General features: G+C 36.4%; 2 protein-coding genes across 7 annotated transcripts in view; one reads left to right on the forward strand and one right to left on the reverse strand.

The window, feature by feature from the left end:
* The window catches only part of LOC138131465 (uncharacterized), a 43,504-nt gene that overhangs the window by 15,674 nt on the left and 11,607 nt on the right, over nt 1-16,223 (forward strand). The window lies entirely within an intron of this gene.
* LOC138131462 (uncharacterized) overlaps nt 1-16,223 on the reverse strand; it is a 29,836-nt gene that overhangs the window by 8,537 nt on the left and 5,076 nt on the right. For 2 of the 6 annotated variants that reach the window (XR_011159819.1, XR_011159822.1), the window contains 3 exons: nt 9,059-15,173; nt 8,027-9,007; nt 1,000-7,971 (listed from right to left, as the gene is read on the reverse strand). Coding sequence is in view for 2 of the 6 variants with exons in the window: in XM_069048477.1 (XP_068904578.1) it covers nt 1,000-1,011 (12 nt within the window). In the remaining 4 variants the exon portion in view is untranslated. Of the gene's footprint in view, nt 1-999; nt 7,972-8,026; nt 9,008-9,058; nt 15,174-16,223 lie in introns of those variants that run through there. The other 4 variants (XR_011159820.1, XR_011159821.1, XM_069048477.1 and 1 more) reach the window with 4 other exon arrangements.

Below are 16,223 nucleotides of genomic sequence, written 5' to 3' on the forward strand. Positions count from 1 at the left end.
AGACGAGCTCGCAGAGCGAGTCGAATAATACTGGCGAGGCTGTAAAGGCCCTAACGGACGTGTGTTGTACAATAGTTTTTGTAATATCTCTACGATTCATTCCCAATTATCTTTTTGAAATACATTTTTTCAACGCCATCGAAAAAACCGAATGATTAATAAGTGTGCGGAGGACGTCGTCATGTCAACCGTTGTTTGTGAAAAAAAATTGTTTCAATAAAAAATCGCAATCAAGATATGCCCGATGTCCGGAAGTGAGGTCATCGTTATTGCCTGCAAAATCGCGCTTGTGTTAGTGTTAAAATTGTGAAGCATCATCTTCGATCTTGTCTACATTTGCTACTGTTTGTCAGATTTGTATACATGTGCAAAAATTCCAAAGGTAACTAGATGTAAATCATTTTATTCCACACTGTACAATAAATAGTAGTTTTATTTTTAGTTAAATTGTATAATAGATAAGAGATAACTGATAAGATATTGTTAGCACTATTGTTGAACCAACCGCAAATTACCTATTTATTAAATAACGCCCTTAAAAACCTATTTATTCAAATCTAATTTTGCCTTTGTTCTCACAGCTACTTTTTTATATAAAAATGATTTCTCCTTTCTCACTATACTATGGACAACGTAACATTTTATCTGCCCCGCCCATTTCATTTTCTTAGTTACCAATCAAATAGGTTGTTAAGACGATCTGATTTACACAGTGAAAATTTCTGACATTCGAATTGTCTTAATGACATTTTGTTTTTTAGAACCTAAAACAATAATTGTGGACTTGACAGCAAAATTCTAACCTTAACTTTTTTACGTGGCAAATGTGATTGGTCAATTTTGGTGGGCGGAGCAGATAAAAAGTTATAACGGCAATACTATAGTCAGATGTTCCAGATGAAGCGTTACTTCACGTACAACTATTTTTGCTACGTCATACGTATTGTAAGGCTTTGCGGCTATCTTTCACGTAACTATTAGACAATTTTAACTACTTACTCCTTCCGCCATTCTCAAGTGCTAGATTCACTGGCACAACCACACTAATCGTAGCAAATCATGTGAAATGTGTATAATACATTTTCTATTTGAACTCTCTAGTGCAAGATTTCATTTCGATAACTTAATGTCGGCACCAATCAATTTTGATTATGTTTTAGGTATTTTTTTTAATCTTATCGCAATTCAAGATAAATTCCAGAATAAATATTGCTCTCTGCAACCGGAATTTTTTTATTTTTGAATGACGAAGGCAACCCAGTTTTCATAGATAAAATTTATGAGGAGGTCCTTTGACAGTGCGGCCTCATGTTTGGCCAAGAACTGTCAAAACACCCCACTTCGACTTGATACCTACTGTCTACTGATAATCTTGAAGAAGGACTACAGAAACAGACTACGAAAAAAAGGTATATTATAATTCAGAATAAGTGGCATCGCGGTAGGCGTTGGAAATTCAAATTTACGTTGGCTGCAAGATCCTTCGCTTTTAATTTGGCCTTGATATTATCATTGGAATTGTTTTGTGTTTATTTTCTTGTTATAAGTATTTCGAATTTCCTTGTTTCATTTATGAAAAGTGTATTATTTGTCTGGGGGTTATCTCTGCTGTGGGTGAAAACCATGTCAAAATTATGTAACGCATAACCTCAGAATAAAGTAATGACGGTTTCACATTTTTACTAAATTTTTTGACATAACATAAAGCTCACTTTAGAGAATCAACGCCTACCGCGATGCCACTTATTCTGAATTATACTATAGCTACTGTACATTTTGTCAAAATTTGCCATTTTCTTTTATTTGGCCTCAGCCCAAATTACCTCTTTTTTAACTTGAATTTCTTCACTTTTCCATTTTTTGAAGGACGTAGTAGACTGTATTAGATATCAATGCGTTGAAATATATCCTTCAAGCAGTAACATTTTTACCCTGAAATTATGCTGTAATTAATGTATTCTAGTGCATTTTGTAGTGTTGGGTTAATTTAATAAAATCTAAAATCTCCGAATCTCTCGCTGGACAAGGTTGTTGACACATATCTAATCAAACCTACATTTTTTTCAAATACGTAATTGTTGAACAATTTGCATAACGAAAGTAATGACAGTAGGTACTTCTAAGAAGATGAAAAATCATGGAAATTAGTCGCAAAACTTTGTATTTATTTCAACTCGTTAAAAACACTTTATTTACTAATTTGTTTGCAGCCAAAACCACTTTAACCCATAAAACGTCCATAAAGTACTTAAACAAATAACAAGTGGATATTTTATAGACCCTAACCATGAAATCTCATTATACGGTTTTCAAATAATATTGTTTCATTACCAACTTAAAAGACAAAATAAAAGAAAGCATCCTGAATCAATAACTTTCAATTCAGACGTACTTACTTGCAACTTTTAGTCAGTCAAAAAAGGATACAAAGATAATTGTTGTGATTTTTCGGTTTGGAAATATCTTGTCGATAACTTCTCAATCTATCAGATCAAACAGAAAATTCACTTATCTTTAGAAATTTCTTGGGTCCCTGATATTCGTATTATTAACGTCTATCGATAATATTTATTTTTTTGGCATTAAACTACTTGGTATTGTACCAAATCATCAATGAGTCAACACATTTTGATTATATTAATGATAACCTCATTTGTCGTGCACGATTTTTACACTTTTATAATTGTCAAATTCTACAAGCAGACACAGTTGTTTCAATTAAAAAAAACATCTTGAACACACCCAGTGTCACAAAAATAAACTTAGGAGATACCTCTTGCAGTTTGTGATATTGCAAGCGATACAACTCTTTATTGCATTATTTGGGGCCTACATTTATTTAATTTTTTTGAATATAATTAGCATGATCGGAATTTTGATTGTTTGCATAGAAATTTATTTGCAATTATTCAACAGTAATTACATAAGTGGTGGTAATTTTTTGCTATAATTTTAACTAGATGCACGAATCTTTGTTGCTATTTTTAGCTAGATTTTTTAATAACAACAAAGATGAGTGCTAATCTAGTTTAAATTATCAAAAAAGTACCATCACGAATGTAATTCGGCGTGATTATTTTTTAAACTATGTCAAATCTCAAAAGCGAAATCTGTATGGTACTCCATAATGGCGACGGTGCTGAATTTTTAATGGCTGCGCTACCTTACTGACGAAAAAATTATTGCGGTAATTAGCTACTAGCAAATAGTCAGTGTAATTTTGATGCTAAGAAAGACTATTGCCCGAAGAAAATTTCACATGAAGATAAACAGTTATTTAAAAACTGAATCATGAACATCATAAAAAAAAATGGATTATTTATTAATGTTTCACTTTTTGAGTATTGCTCTAGTGCAATATTCACTAGTAATATCCCAAGTGCATGTCAAATTATCGACAATTTGACATGCACGAGAGGATATTTTGGCAGACTATTTCCTTCGAAAAATTTAAGCCAATCAAAAAACTCGAATATTTGAATTTTAGCCAATAGCGATCGAATTACAACGATAATCCGTGTCATCCGCCGTGATCGTGATTTAACTGCAACAAATTCTAGTAGGGGTGGTGGAGTTTTATTGGCGTATAATAACACTCTGGCAGTGGAAGAGGTTGATTTGTCTGGTCTGCGTACTGTGGTTCCGCGCATAGATATAATTGGCTGTAAATACAGATTCAACCAAGAGGATATATTCATTTTTGTCATTTATTTTCCTCGTACCCCGACTATCGTTGACCTGAACAGTGTGTGTGACTTTTTTGAAAATGATTATATTCATTGTAACAATTTAGTTATTGCTGGTGATTTTAATATACCTCGTGTCGATGAGATTCCTCCGGACAACGTAGCTGAGAGGTTAAAACAGGCAGCTAGTTTTTTGGGTCTGCAGCAGTGTAATGGAATACGTAACTGCAACAGCAAACTGCTTGATTTGTTTTTCTCCAATACTTCCTGCAAAGTGATCCGCGACTTCGATCCTCTTGTTTCTGAAGATGGCTATCACCCCGCATTGTCTGTAGATATGATATTGGCATCCCGTGGTCAAAATAATTTCACCAATTCTGATTACAGCCATATAGCATACAATTTTCGTAAAGCTGATTTCCCAACTCTCTATAAGGAAATACAGGCCATTGATTGGAGCCTGTTAAAAGATTTACCTACCGTTGATGCAATGGTGGACCAGTTTTATCATTTTTTGTTCTAAATCGTAGACAGGAATGTTCCGACCTACAAGCCTAGTGGGAAGAATTATCCGCCGTGGTTTAATGCACGTATCATAGCAACTCTCCGTGAAAAACATAAGGCGTGGAAGAAATACAAGGAATCAGGCTCGCAACTCCATCTTGCAAATTTTAAGCTATTAAGAACTACCTCCAAAAAAGATATCTCCAAAGCTCACTCTCAGTTTGTGTTAAATGTTCAGAACAATATTAAATCCAAGCCGAAGGATTTTTGGTCTTACATCAATCTAAAGAAAGGGGGAACCCCTGAAAACACATTGTTAGATGATCCGCAGAATATTGTGGATGCATTTGCATCATATTTCAAATCTACTTTTGTGCAATCGGATCCCTATTGCAATCATAACAACGTTGATGCTGCCTCGAGCTGTTTTCCCACAGTCAATATACTCAAGATCTCTGAGACCGATATTATTAGTGCCATAAATAGAATTCCGAATAAAATGACATCAGGTCCGGATGGACTTCCTGGCTTTTTGGTTAGGGACTGCCGATATGTTCTTGTTGAACCTCTGATGATAATCTTTAATGCTTCACTCGAGTCAGGTTGCTTCCCAAAAGAATGGAAGAAATCTAAGGTGTGCCCTGTTTTTAAATCTGGAAAACCCTCCAATATCTCTGACTATAAACCTATATCTTTGTCGTCGAATTTTTCCAAGTTATTTGAAATTGTCTTGCATAGTTATATTTACTCCAGTGTCCGTAGCGGATTTTCTCCACGCCAACATGGCTTTATTGACCGCCGTTCCACAATGTCAAATTTATTAACCTTCTCACAATACGTCTCCGAATCCTTGGAGACACAACAGCAGGTCGACACAATTTATACTGATTTCACTAAGGCCTTCGACCAGATCGATCATAATATTATCATCAAAAAACTGGATATGTTCGGCTTCAGTAATAAACTAATTGCATTCTTCGAGTCCTATCTTTCTGGCCGTCAACAGTATGTTCATTATCATGGGGTTTCTTCCTATCCTTACGCTACAAACTCTGGTGTTCCTCAAGGGTCGGTCCTGGGTCCCCTGATTTTTACTCTATTTATCAACGACCTTCCATCTGTTCTTGACTGCGAAGTTTTGTTGTATGCTGATGATGCCAAAATTTTTCAGACCATCAACTCTCTCTCTGATGCTGACAACCTACAAAGAAACCTGGACAGGCTTAACATCTGGTGTACCAGTAACAAATTAAATTTGAATCCCAGAAAGTGCAAAGTTATGACTTATTGTCGTAAAAAATCCGAAATACCCTTTGTCTACTCGATTGGTAATACTTCTTTGGAACGCTGTGAAACTGTTAAGGATCTTGGAGTACATTTTGATAGAGAATTGAGGTTCGACACCCACATTCATCATTTGACCTCCTCGTGTATGTCTACCCTGGGTTTTATCATACGTAACTGTCAGTTATTTAGAGACTGTGATTGCTTAAAATCGATATTTTCTGCACTTATTTTATCCAAACTGGAGTATGGGTCTCTAATTTGGTATCCAATCCAGCAATGTTACATAGCAGCGATTGAAAACATACAGCGTAAGTTCCTCAAGTATCTTTTCTTTAAAGAACATAAATATTACCCGCCCATTGGTTATCGTAACGAGTTACTCTGGTCCGAATTCAATGTTTTGCCGCTAGGAATCAGAAGAGATCTTACTGCCTTAACTGTGCTACACAAAATCATACACAACAAAATTGACTTATCAGATATTTTCAACAAAATCGATTTCTTGGTTCCTCGTATTGAAACGAGATTTCCTCTCACGTTTGCGTACACCACTCCTAGAACAAATGCGTTAGCCAGAAGTCCAATTATTCTAATGTGTAGTTTATACAATAGCATATGTGATGGGGTAGATATTTTCCGTAAAAATCCGATGTTGTTTAGAGATAGTGTTATTGGTATTCTCAATTATAAAGACTGATTTTGTAGGTAGTATTTTTAGATTATAGATTGACCTTGTTAGTAGACTATAGTTTCGTTTATTTTCTTTCAAATGTTATTAATTATCAATTATTTGGTTAGTTTCATGTTCTTTTGTTATATGTATTAAGCCTTTTTTTTTTTCTTCCTCTTTGTATTTGTGTCCTATAAAGGGTTGTTTTGTACAACTGTTGGGCTAATAAAGTAAAAAAAAAAAATAATACTGCACTAGTGCAATTATCGATAATTTGCACTAGTGCCAAATTTTCGCGTAGTCCTAATTAAAACATCATTTGGTATTAATTTTGTATATTAAAAATTTGACAATTTGACATGCAGGAGAGGATATTTTGGCAGACTATTTCCTTAGAAAAATTTACATGATAAGTAAGTACAAATAAACGTACTTAATTCTTTTTAAAATATAAAATTAATACCAAAATGATGTTATAATTAGGACTACGCGAAAATTTGGCACTAGTGCAAATTATCGATAATTGCACTAGTGCAGTATTGTCGCTGTAATTCGATCGCTATTGGCTAAAATTCAAATATTCGAGCTTTTTGATTGGCTTAAATTTTTCGAAGGAAATAGTCGGTGTAATTCGTTCCTAATTGGTCAAATGATTCAAAATACTACAAGCTGATTGGTTGAAATTTTCTGAGTGGAATTGTCTATGTAATTTTGCGTTGCATCATACTTGCAATGCTGTTGTCCAGGTACCAATATCAGAATCAACAATTGTCGAGTGCTTCATTAACAAAAAGGCGAAATCAATACTCTCTCAAGATATTAATAGAAACTCAAACGAATTTTTGATTTAAGGATTTATTCAAAATTGCAATTTGGTTTTATTCTCTAATGTTCATCCAGACAAAAATATTTATGTGAAATGTATTTGTAGTATACTTTCAAGTCATTTTATTGGTAATTATTACCCACCTCGTCACTTCCATATATTGTAAATTTCAATAGAAACCCACTGCTACAATCAAGCTACTCAAAAATTGTTTCAAATAAATAATACAAGTTCTGTCGTTCTGCAGAATAATTTTCTCAACAAAAAGAGCTGTAGATAAATAAAATTTAAACTTTCACCAATTTATTAATCGTTTTTTTATAATTAATCACAGTAATGAGTAATTGAATATAAAAGCTAGCAAACAGTAACAATATTAGCAATCAATAAAATGTATTACTCGCTTTGAGTTATAACTTTTAACAATTCCACCACTTCTTGGTTCTCTTTTTCGATGGCCACATCTAAAGGAGTCTTATTATTCTTATTTTTATAGTTTACATCAGCATTTTTTGAGACAAGATATTCCACAGTCGACAAATGTCCCCGGCAAGCAGCATCATGTAAGGGAGTATCTCCATCCTGGTCCACCACGTGAACTTTGGCCCCATTCTCGTACAGGTACTGGACAATTTTCAAAAATCCATTGGCAGCAGCGGAAAACAACGGCGTATTTCCGTGAAAGTTGGGTGCGTCTATTGTAGCCCTAGATGTGACCAATAATTTTACAAGGTCTAGGTGCCCATGATGCGAAGCAAGATAAAGAGGTAAAAAATCTTCAGAAGACTCAGCATTGACATCAGCTCCATTTTCGATCAAGTAGTGAGCAATATCGTATTTACCAGAATAGCAGGCATAGTGTAACGCACTGAATAAATTCTCTGGGTCTCTACCATCGATTATAATTAATCCACTTTCGAGGAGAAATTTCAGAATATCGAGAAAACCATATACGGCAGCATGTAAGAAACATCGTTGCCACTCCGAGTCCAGTTCACCTTAAAAGCAACAAACAAATTAACACTTTTACTAATATTAACAGAGGCGACGTACTTCTGTTAGTGATTCCATAGTCGTTTCCTGATGTTTCCGCGTTCGTCAGTAAATCAGCAAACAACTTGACGACTTCTAATTTGTTATTACCGACAGCACTCAGTAAAGGAGTGTTACCTGAAGTACTTTTTATTGTGACGTCAGCATTGAAGAATAATAGGAGTTTAACAATTTCAGCGTGCCCCATCATCGAAGCAGCATGCAACGGTGTTAAGCGTTTAGACTCTGTAACAGCATTAATTTCGGCACCCTTTTCGATGAGGTAGAGGGCACCTTGATAGTTGTCGTAGAGACAGGCGTTAAAAAGAGGAGTACAGTTGTCATTATTTTTGTGGTTGACACTCAAGCCATTGTCAACAAGATATTTAATGATCGGGGTATGTTGGGAAGCTTCTATCAAGGCAGTACTTCTGGTCTTGCTTTCCAGAAAAATGTCGCTGCCTTTCTTGTGTAGACATTTTACCAAATCCAAGTTTCCATTGGAGCAAGCGTAAAAGAAAGAATTCCATCCTTGATCATCTTTCTGGTTTACGACAGCACCAGATTCCATCAATAAATTTGCTATTGCTAGATGTTTATTCATACAGGTTGCCATTAAAGGTGTCGTGCCCGTAAGTCCACAAGCGTTAACGCTTGCCCCATGCTGTAAAAGACATTCGACATAGCCAAAACAGTCAACTTTACAAGCTAATGCAAGATTGGTTAAAGGTCCACATAAAGAATTCGGATCTGAGCCCATTCTAAGCAGATAATTTAATAAGTCAAGATTTCTGGATTCGGCATTTAAGAGAGCTTCAATTAAATTTTCGGTATTGAAGTTAAGGCTGTGGTTTTTGCTTTGAAGCAACAAAACAAGCTCCAAATCAACTACGTGGACAGCACTGTAGAGAGACGCTTGGTCGATGTTAGCACCCTGGCTAATAAGTAACTGCACCAAATCTGTGTTTTTTGAAGAGATGGCGAAATGCAAAGGAGTATAATCTAAAAGAAAATGATTTAAATTGTGGTGAAAATGAGTCTTAAGTAGCTTACCTTGACTGCCTTTTTGATTGATTTTGGCTCCTGCTTTCAAAAGGATTTTACTCTTAATATATTCCCCGAACTGACAAGTCAAATGTAGAGGGGTAAATTTGTTATTGTTCTGGATGTTGGCGTCACTTCCAGCTTTCAGCAACAGTGTCATTATAAGTTCGTTACCTTCTAGAGCTGCAACATGGAGTGGTGTATTTCCATCTGTGTTCTGGGCATTTAGTTCACATTTTCTATCCAACAACGTTGCAACAATTTCTTCGTGAAGTCCATCGCAAGCGTAGAAAATTGGCGTTGAACCTTGATTTGTTTTAGTCTCAACGTTGGCTCCGTTCCGTAGCAAATAATCGGCGACTTCTGAATTTCCTTCTTTACAAGCTTTGTGTAATAATGTAAAACCGTCCAGATCTGGCCAATCAATATTTGCTCCCAATTTGACCAGTTTGTGCAACAAGATCAGATTGTCAAATCCTTTGGTATGAACCTGGTCCATGCCATATGAAAGTGGAGTTCTTCCCCACGCGTCTATAGCATTCAAGTCGGCACCGTTTTCCAAAAGAATGTCTCCACCTTCTGGATTGTTACTAGCATAACATACATGGAGAGCAGTAATTTTTTCATTGGTCGAGGCATTGACGTCGGCTCCATGTTCAATGAACAATCTTACTAAACCGTTTTCTCCTTGTCTGCAAGCCAAATGTAATGGTGAACATCCCTTATTGTCTTTGCGATTTACATCTGCCCCATTTGCAAGCAGTTCCCTAGCACAGTCATCGGCATTGTAGTTAATGCAGATGTTATTATCTTTTGAAGTGAGCAGTGTTTTTATAACTTTCGTCTTTTCATTATTCCCACAAACATAGTGAAGAGGAGTTCCTCCTGATTCGTCGGTAACGTTGACGTCAACTCCACTTCTGATCAGAACGACTGTACTAAATATATCTCCGAGAAAAACCGTCAAGTGAAGAGCATTCAGAGACATAAATGTTAAATCTGTGCCGGCGGTTATCAATTCCTTGATTGTATCAGTTTTGCTGAATATGAGAGGAAGCATTATTGGAGACTCTTCTACACTGCTGACACTGTTTGGGTCGGCTCCTTTTTCCAACAGCACTTTCACGCAACTGTTCCCATTAAATGAGGCATAGTTCAGGGCTGTTTTTCCACTTGAATCTTTAGCGTTGACGCTAACTCCTCTTTCCAATAGAAGAACTATACATTCAGGAAGATCTGAGCGTGCTGCTTGACACAACAACTCTTCGCCGTCGTCAACGTTGGCACCTTTTTCCAGCAGAAATTTTGTCACTTCCGGATGCTTTGCTTGAATCGAATAGAACAAAGGCGTTAAATTGGATTCATCTATGGCATCTATATTTGCTCCTCTCTTGATCAATTCTTCGACAGAGTCTAATTTACCCCGAAACGCTGCAAAATGGAGAGGGGTCAGTGCGGATTTGTTCTTGACGTTCACATCAGCAGAATTATCGAGCAGAATCTTCACCGTGCTTACGTTATCTACGGCTAAACATAAAGGCAATTCTCCCTTTGCGTCACATCTGTTCACTGAAGCTCCAAATTCGATCAACGTTGTTACAATCGAATCGAGGCCCTTGGTAGCTGCAATATGTAAAGGAGTAGTATCACATTCATCGTTATACAAATGAGCACCGTGTTTGATCAAAGCTCGAATGACTTCGTCAAAATTTTCTTTAACAGCAACAATTATCGGACTCAACTTGGAAGGGGTCTCGTACATGCAATCGTTAATAACACTCGGATCTGCTTCAATTAATTCCAGAGCGATTTCTTTGTTACTGTTCATGAGAGCTACGAGGAGAGGCGTCATTAATTCTTTCGATTTGATTTTGGTGTCGGCGCCATATTCTAAGAGACATTTTATTACATCAAGGTTGTCATACTCGCACGCAAAATGCAGAGTGGTGTATCCAAGTTTTGGACTTTGCCGATTCAGATTAGGTTTATATTTCAGAAAGAGCTGCACCAGTTCGACGCCATGCTTCAGGGCATGGTCTGTAGCTGTAAACTCTTCGTTTGCGTAATTGACGTCGGCGCCGTTTTGAAGACACAGTGTTATAATTTCCTTCTGATTCAACATCGTTGCGATGATCAGAGGCGAATTGCCATCATGTGAAAGGGCATTGACGTCTGAACCGGCTTTGAGTAATTTTTCGTAGCATTGTATTTTATTGCCGAAAACAGCACCAAGTGTTGGGGGCATTTTATGATCGTTTACTTTGCAACCGTTTTCCAAGAGGACGTCGATCATCTCGAGGTTGCCGTGAAAAGTCGCCGAAGTAAGAGGATTACCAGAGAATGCGCTCTGCATGTTAATAACATCCTTGTAACAATTATATTGTAAAAGTTTGGATACGGCGTGCAAATTGTTTGTTTCCGTCGCAAGTTGTAACAAACTGAGATTTCCATATTGATATTTATACTGTATGTAAGGTACTTCGTCAACAAGTTCAAACAGCTCGTTATACAGAAATCCTACAAAATAATGCAAAAGAGTAGGAATGTGATTGTAATTCTTCAGTAGTTCTCGATTTATTTGGACACGTTTTAGCATCAGATTGATGGCAGCAAGAGACAGAGTCTTGTCCGCATAGTGAAAGGCGTCCCAATTTAGCAACTGGTCGACTTCCAGAGGTTTGCACTTGTGGTCTAGCAAGAAACTGACAATCTCCAAATAATTTGTGTCTTCTTCATCAACCTTGACAAGAGTCTCTGCACAAATGGTTACTGTTTCTGAATTATTTTCCAAAATGGATGGTTCTCCAACTTGTTGGTACAAGTTATTAAAATATTTGTCTGCAGCGTCGAACGACTTCGGGCTTGTCAATATTCCTTCGATGTTTGGATTAGTTTGTTTTAAAAATTGCATCAAGTCAAGAAACTTCTGCTGATTTATTTCAGAACTTCTTTCTATGTTTATCTCTTCGGAACTATTTTTCATTACTTCAATCACTGGATGTTTACGCCCCCAAGAACACGCTATGTGTAGAGGGTTTCGTCCGGCATTATCAATGCAATTTTCAATCTGGTCTTCGTTCATTCCCAGCACTTCCAAGTTCCTGTATAAGACGGCTAGATGGACAGGACTGTCTTTAGCAAGGATCATATCAAACATCAACCGGATATTAGTGTGTTTTTCTTGAAACAACGCTGCCACAAGATCTGTATGGGAGTGACAATTTTTGGCGAGCCAAGAGGCCGCTAAAAACTCTTCATACGTTTTGTGTGCAAAAATTAATTTTTTTTCGTCGTTCATTCCAACTATCAAACCTAAACTGTCTTCGCTTTCTTCTAGTTCGTTCAAGAGTTCATCACAGTTCAAGTTAAGATTACGAAGTAGTTCTTCTTCAAATGAAGCTTTAACGGCTGCGATCTCGTAAAGAGGTAACTGGACGTTCACATACTGTTCCCGAATTTGTTGCATGTAGTGGTTTTCAGGATCAGCTTCAGCCTTTTCGAACATGGTGTCGAAGCGACCCTTGATAAATTTTTCATACATGTCAGTTAAAGTGATGACGAGTACATTGTCGATCTGGTCTTCAGGTTGACGCAAGTAGATCTCCACCACCATGTGGATCTGCAAAGGAATCCCGGTGTAGTCGAAATATCCACAGTTTAAAGAGGTTCTTATGTTTTCGTCCATTTTGCCAATCACATCTTGAACTTTCTTTTCGTCATCATATTTGTCAGTCAGATGTGTGTGGACATATTCGTACTGGTTTTCTTGACTGAACTGTGTTATTGTTAAGGCGAGAGTCTGAAAAGTTTCTTGAAGAAAATTTTTCGAATTGGATCGGGCTGACAACCATTGTGAGTATCCCTCCAAAGCCAAATCCTTAACAGCTGAGATGACCCCTTCTATGCTTTCCTTTGGTAATTCGTCGAAGCCGTCCCACAAAAATATCAATTGTTTCTTAAAAGACAAAAGTGTGACGACGTGCTCCGCAAGAGCATCTCTACCTTCAATGCTTAAAAGGTAATTTAATATTTCTTGAACGTCGTGTTCTTTTTTGAAAAATCCTGTATGCTCGCTGAGATTCACCATGACAACCCAAAAAGATGAGGGACAATTATATTTCAAAAATTTCATCATGATGGATTTGCCCATTCCTGGGTCGGCGCAAATCACATTAATCTTGTTGCCGAAATGAGTAAACACATCCGAGTCTTGGACAAAATCCTCGGACTTCAATTCTTTAGAGTTCAGCTGATAGTTTTGTATTTCATTGATGCTTCCTCGACTTTCCATCCATTCAATTCTTTGGTTATCAATAAAATGGACGTGGTGACAATTTTTCGTCGAATTCATTAAACTAATTTCCTCGAACTGTTCCTTGGAGCAACCACCTTTTGCCAAAATTACAAACTTGTTATTTATAACTTGTTCCTTCTCTTCAATATTCACCAAATAGGAAGCCGGAAACTGTTTCGGTTTGTAACTGATGGAACCTCCTCGTGGTTTCAAAAGAAGATATTTACTTATGTCAAGCGTGTTGACGCGGAAATTCGTATGGATGTTGTCGACATCATCAGAATAGCTGACTACAAACAAATCGTCAAGTTCGTCAATGATTTCGCTATTCATCAAAATTTTTGGCACTTGTCTTGGGACGTAATATTTAGGAAAATGTTTTTTGCAATCGTCGCCTATAAGAAATTTTCCGTCTAACATGAGAACAATTTCTTGCATCGTAAAAGTATTTACTAAACTTTCGTCAATTTGTAGTAGCTCTTTCAGAAGTATGCTTGGTCGACCTTGAACCGAAACCGACAGTCGTTCGGTTAGAACATTATAAAAATTAGTAGCACTTCTCAAATCTGATAAATTTCGGAAAATAGTCCAGTCTGAGGTTTCCTCCAAGTTGGTTTCCTCTACTAGAAGAAATTTCTTTTTTCTTCCTTTGGTATCGCACAATTTTATAGCTTGCAAAATATGTTGTTGTTCAGGAGCGTCTTTCGGAACTTTAAGAATCAACGGCAGCATATCCTTCTGCCATAAAATTAAGTAAATTTTTTTCAACGAGATTTCGTTGAAATTTTCGCTCAAAGCTGATATGGGAAGGTCCATGATGTCCTTTACCAAACCAATGTAAAGTCCAGATATAGGCGTAGTCCATTCTTTGCTTATAATTAAAAACTGTTGCATAAACATACTCCAGATTTTATTCAAAACTACTTCAGACGGTTTTTCTAAGAGAACAATGTCGAAACGAAGAAAAATTTCAAGAAGCATCAAGTTTTTATCTTCCGGAAGGGATTTAAGTTCTTCAATATTCGGCTCCGGAATGTGTGGAGCCAAAAGAAGTTCAGCTAATTTCGTTCTCACGTCTTGTTTGGTGAGCTTGTAAGCTCCGAAATCTCTTCTGCACCAGTAGCTAAAATAATTCAAGTATTTGATAACTACACTCGAATTACAATTCTTGAAGGTATTCAGGATGGTATCAGCAATCAAAGATTCAGTTTCTTTGGCGGTTTTTTGTTTGGTGTAAAATGAAAATTGGTTGAAAAATTCTTCATCCGGAGAACCTTCTTTGCCACACTTTATCTTATAATTGATTCCACTATCTGTTTCTCCAAAATTTAAAAACTTCTTTTCGAAGCAATCGTCAAATTTTCTTATCAATATGTCAGAATCTATTTTTTGACCATCAGCAATGGGTTCCAATTTTGTCCAGTCTTCACCAATTTCTTCATGTTTTTCTAAGACCGAATTGCTGAATAAAATGAAATGAAAATTTTGAAAAGCGGCACTATAGGACTGAGATTTGTCGTAATTAGTCTTCACTTTTTTAAATTCTTTACTGTACTTTTTCAGACTGAATTTCTTGTTGTTGGTAACTAAGTGGACCTGTGCGATCGGTCTCACAATATGTTTCAGTTGCAACGCGAAGACATGGTGTTCGCCATTTTTCAGTTCAATTTCCATGACCACGTCGTCAAAATCTCCCATGTCATTGTTGTTCGTTGACATTTTAAAGTCGACCACTTCATCGTCGAGACTGAAGACGAGGGAGTAGAAGGCCGGAACCAAGTATTCGTAGTCTGTTCCAAAATCGACGGCTCCACCTCGAGAGGTGAAGGTCTAAAAATAGATTTATTGCAATAATATACAGGGTGATTCAAAACGAACGCACCAACTACTAGCAATTGTACAGAATAGAGTGCGAGAACATTAAAAAAATGACATTTTTTCCACCCAAATTCAATTAAAAGTTACAGGGTGTCAAAGTTAGAAAATGTTAACCAAAAATGTTTTTGAAAAAAAAATTTTTTTCGTTCCTATTATTTTAGACAGATTATTCATTCAATTGCAATAACATTCATTAATTAAATTATTTTAGAGTTGAAAAAAACACATACTTATAAATTTTGTCAAGTTCGAGCGCCACGCGGCGCGCGCATGGGAGGGGTAGAGTGGGAAGTTGCATTCAATAGTCGCTTCCCATTTGCAACTGAGATGAGCACAGCAGACTCACATGACTCACATAATGACGTCATTGTTCACTTTGTAAAGGACCGCGCATCCAATGCGTAAACAATGTGAGTCTCACTACCTAAACGACCAATGAAAAAAAATTGGTACCTTACATAACAATTTTTTTGAGAAAATGGCAATTTTTATTTAAAAAATTTAATTTAATTTTTAATGTAATTTTTTTTATGGGTTTATTTAAAACAGAAGGTTTATTTTAATCGACCAAACAATTTACAAGATTTACTACAGTGAATTCGCTCTAAAATGGAACAAAAAGCCCTGACATTATTGAGTGCAGTGTACAAAGTATCGGTAAGTGCCAACTGGTTGGCAGGGAATAATTTCAACATTTGCGTTAAACTTTATTGTTAACCTTAGATGGCTGTTTGTATTTGTTTGAGGTCAATTAAAATTTTTACATTAAAAATTAAATTAATTTTTTAAGATAAAATTTTCCATTTTCTCAAAAAAAATTGTTATGTAAAGTACAAATTTTTTTCATTCATCGTTTAGGTAGTAGGAAGGTCTATCAGAAAAACATGAAAAAAGTGGGGGTTGCCCACTGACCAATGACGTTATTTAAACAAGTTGTACGTCACAGGATGGCATTTATCAAAATAAAAATCGACCTGTCCGAGCGATTTTCCAAAAAACATC

Source organism: Tenebrio molitor, chromosome 5, assembly GCF_963966145.1.
Source record: "Tenebrio molitor chromosome 5, icTenMoli1.1, whole genome shotgun sequence".
Taxonomy (NCBI): domain Eukaryota; kingdom Metazoa; phylum Arthropoda; class Insecta; order Coleoptera; family Tenebrionidae; genus Tenebrio; species Tenebrio molitor.